The sequence below is a fragment of the Buceros rhinoceros genome, unplaced genomic scaffold (genome assembly GCF_000710305.1).
Source record: "Buceros rhinoceros silvestris isolate BGI_N320 unplaced genomic scaffold, ASM71030v1 scaffold27940, whole genome shotgun sequence".
Lineage (NCBI taxonomy): Eukaryota > Metazoa > Chordata > Aves > Bucerotiformes > Bucerotidae > Buceros > Buceros rhinoceros.
This window is the reverse complement of record NW_010388336.1, coordinates 71,744-75,756: the sequence shown is the minus strand read 5'-3', so window position 1 is coordinate 75,756 and position 4,013 is coordinate 71,744. Positions and strand designations below refer to the sequence as shown.

General features: G+C 44.9%; 1 protein-coding gene across 1 annotated transcript in view; it reads right to left on the bottom strand.

Annotated features, from left to right (window-relative positions):
• Window positions 1-745: 745 nt before the first annotated feature.
• The window catches only part of OVCH2 (ovochymase 2), a 17,914-nt gene continuing 14,646 nt past the window's right edge, over window positions 746-4,013 (bottom strand). Inside the window, exons 17-21 of the mRNA XM_010145666.1 lie at window positions 3,834-3,986; window positions 2,475-2,544; window positions 1,709-1,904; window positions 1,293-1,444; window positions 746-964 (exon numbers count right to left, since the gene is read on the bottom strand). Coding sequence (XP_010143968.1) covers window positions 746-964; window positions 1,293-1,444; window positions 1,709-1,904; window positions 2,475-2,544; window positions 3,834-3,986 — 790 coding nt within the window. The remainder of the gene's footprint in view (window positions 965-1,292; window positions 1,445-1,708; window positions 1,905-2,474; window positions 2,545-3,833; window positions 3,987-4,013) is intronic.

The following is a 4,013-nucleotide window of genomic DNA, read 5'->3' as shown; positions in this document are numbered from 1 at the left end:
TCGGTTCTTTCACAACGGCACTCACTGCATCTCCTTTCTGCAGTACTGTTATGCTCTCCAGCACTACATTCAAGGACATGCTTGGCATAAGATACATGGTGCATTATTTTCCCTCCATTTCCTTCTAAGATAGATTAACAGAGAGTCAAAGCCTGCAAGTAACTTGTGTCTGCCCCAAACGCATGTGTGTAAAGCCAAAATCTCACTTCAGCTAAATTAACCAGGGTAAGTATCAGCTACTTTGGAGTCTCTTCACCAATCACAAACTGACACGCTCTCACCAACCTTCACTTTCAATGACATTTGTGCTTTGGGAGTGTTTTACAATGTGGTCCATCAGAACAGCTCTTTTGATGGTCACACCATGAAAATGGGGAGACCTACAAAAAGGAGAAAAATAAAACAGGGTAAACTTTGCAAACATCATCAACAAAGGCAGGCTGTAACTTGTCAAAGCGGACTCGGCCGTCATCACGTGTCAGTTCGTGCCTCCCTACCTCCTCTCAACCCTGAGAAATGCAGCAGCAAAGCGGCAGTAAGAAAAGCATTCATCAACACCAGAAATGCAATAGAGAGGGGAATAACCACACAGCCGGAAGAAACAGGATTTTCAGAAGGGATTCTGATTGGGATTGATCTGTTTCTGGGCGTTCAGCTAGGGGTATCTTAAACAGACAAGACCTCAGGGGGTACTGGACACCCTAATACAAAAAGGGCACCCTGGAAAAGACCTCAAATTAAGAATCTAGCAATAGCAAAAGGATTGATATAATTTGGTCTTTTTTTCATACATACCACTACTATTAGCAGTCTGCTTGATCCAGTCAACAAAAACACCAACATTTGTGTATACTCCTGGGTAGCTCTTCCTTCCACATCCCAAGCCCCAGCTAGTAATTCCATGAAGGGTGTAAAATCCCAAGTTATCTTCTGAAGGACAAACTAATGGGCCACCGGAATCACCCTGCACAAAGACACAGGATTCTTGTTACGAGCTAACGCCACTCCCGATGTTTTTAGAATATCAGTTCAGCTACAGGAGCAGCTGGGCACCTCCGGTGTTTGCAAGTTTCTGTTTTTAAAAGGCAGAGAAAAAAATAACCTTTGTTCGAGAGAAGTGCCTCTTTTTGCAATATGAGTAGTTAAAATCCTACTTTTAAGGATCTTTCACTGTAAATCACCAACAGCTTTTTGCAAGAAAACAGCTCTTAGTGAGGTTCTATCGCTCCCCTCTCCAGAACCCATTCGGCTATGCCCCAAGCGTCAAGGCAAAGCTGAAGATCATCACTTACCGTGCACGAGTCCTTGCCTTCTTCCAGAGGGAATCCGGCACAGATCATCCTCCGGGTCACGCTACGGGGAAGATTTACATAGTAGCTCTGACACGTGTCAAGCGCCAGGATGGGGACTTCCAGCTGATGCAGTTTTCTCCCCTTTTCTCTGTCTTGAAGACAAGACATCTCAGAAACCAGTACAGGCATAGATTAGGGACTACAGAAAGAAGCTTTACTGTTCCCCATTTCAAATGGTCTCAATCTAAATCGTCTGATTTCGTTCCTCCCACGTGCCCTGCACGTCCGTCTGAGCTTACACAAGTGAAAACTTTCGAACAGGTCTGTTCTGCAGGAACTAACGCACAGACACAATGAACACGACAGCACAGAACAGCACGCTCACGCTTGCACACCTGCTAGCAGAGACCGCATACCTCTTCCACGCGCACCCCATCCTGTGACGACACACAGCCTCGAGGGCTGAGCTGCCTCCTCCCCGGCAGGCAGGCACACAGGGCGCACGTACTGGTTGAATTCTAAGGGCTCAGCCAGACGCAGCAAGGCAATATCAGAGTCCATAGTAGTCTGGTTAAAACTTGGATGTATCAGATACTTCTTTACTGACCGTTTCTAGGAAAGGAAGGGCATTGACATTTTCTGAATGACTTGGGAATTTGAGTCGTTAAGCAACTGTGGATTTATAAATTTTCAGGCCATATGTAAGATGCCTTAAGAGAAGGACACATCTTAAAATAGCTGCTGAAGCCACCAGTGTTCTTACGTTTACAAGTCAAGATCATGCCTCTTGGCCATGGATCAGGGAACTCCTATGCAGCAAGTGTAGGAAGAGGGTCTTGGAAAGACATTTGTCCAGTCTGAGCCAAGGGGAAAGTTGTGCCCCAATTATTTCTGCCTTGGCAATAGTCGCCAGGGAATTTGGAGGCAACGCGCTCCTCCCTCACACACCCTCCAGGGTCCTGAGCTTTGGAGTCCATTACTGGTGAAGGCACAGAGCTGTGCTGATACAATTTTTCTGACAGTCACACGAAAGCATGTGTAAAACTGTGAAAATGCAGATTAGGCTCAGCAAGCAGGCTGTTACATCGCTGCAGCACGAACAATTTGGGAGATGCATTTACATTAAGAACTATTTTGCAAGATTGATTTATATTTTTATTATTAAGCAGATCTTAAGAGGACCTGTCTGTATTCTTCCTCTGTTAGATCATGAAGTCCTGTTACCACCATCCATAAGTCTTTATATAGTTCCCTGAAGGAAAAAAAAAAAATTACATTCTCAGGTTGGTATAACGGCATTCTTGAAACCCGTGAATCTTAAAACCTCCACAACCGAACATGGATAATAGGGCTCTACATATTTCGGAGCCAACAACTCCTGGGGCACACTGTCCCCTACAAGTCTTTGGAAATCTTCCCACTGACTTCTGGGGAGTATGGCATTTTCTCATGAGGCAGCAGCAGGATCTCCCAAACGCAGCGATCAGAGAGAAAAGTCACTTTTGTAAGGACTGGGGGCACCTGCCTGATCCACATCACCCAGGGACGGTGCTGGTCCCTACCTTCTCAATGAAAACACAGGTCACCTCTCAAACATTACAACCTATCAAATGATATAAAGAAATGCAAGAGAAACATTTAATTTCACTCTTGGGTTTCTTAACCAAACCCTCTCACTGCCCAAAAACCTGTCATAACTCCCTGTTGAAATTAGTTGTGTAAAATCATTAAGCTGTGTACTCAAATATTGCAAACTGCATATAGGCAAGAGAATTCCTGCTCTTAAAATAGTACCTTGAACAGAGCAACAATGATCCTGACATAAAATTTTGCAAACTAGTATTTAGAAACTTAGAAGCCCTAGTCCAAATTTCAAAACAGCACTTGCATTTCACATCTCCAGTTTCACAGGGGCTGAAGAGGAGAAACAAAGAAGCAAAGAAACGGGGAATATATCTAAGCATCTCTGGCACTTGGGGCGTTTGAGAGCTTACCCTCACTTCCCAGTAAGTGCAACCTTGTTTGAAAACAGGTCAGAATACCCAATTACCAGCAATCCTGAGAGGATTTTAAAAAAAATTTCAATGACCCAGTGTATGTTAAATTTAAATTAATGTACTTGTAATTAATTTGAACTTCAAAACCGATAGATTTTTAATAAGGGAATGGCATCAACCCTGTGCACAAAAGCCTCCTGTAGGTACTCCAAAATCTACACAAATTCAGTAATCTCTGAATTTTTGGACGCGTTGATTCTACCTGGACAAAAACCTAGCTGAAAAGTTAACTAAGGCCAAGTGATGGATGACAAGGGCCTTAATATCTTGTCATCTCTTCTGAAAGCTGATCTGATCGAAAGCCAAGCCTACTTTCTACAGTCCTCACACACGAGCGGGGAGCAAAAGAATCCAGTGCCAACGTAAGCCGTGAGTGGGTGGTGACCAAAACAGTGCCAGCCGCCCCGGGCAGAACCTCCTCGCTGCGGAGGAGCACAGGGCAGTTACAGATGTTCCCAGGGTAGGTTCATCCCGAGGTACTTGCCTGGCACTAAAGCAGTGCGCGGCTGTGACAACCCATTCTTTGGCAAGAACTGCTCCTCCACAGACGTGCTCATCCGAAACCTGCACACTGACCTGCCAAGGCCACGAGTGCGGAACAGCTTCTTCACCTCCGATTATCATGCTGAAGATGAACCTGGGATGATTTGCAGGCCACCCACAA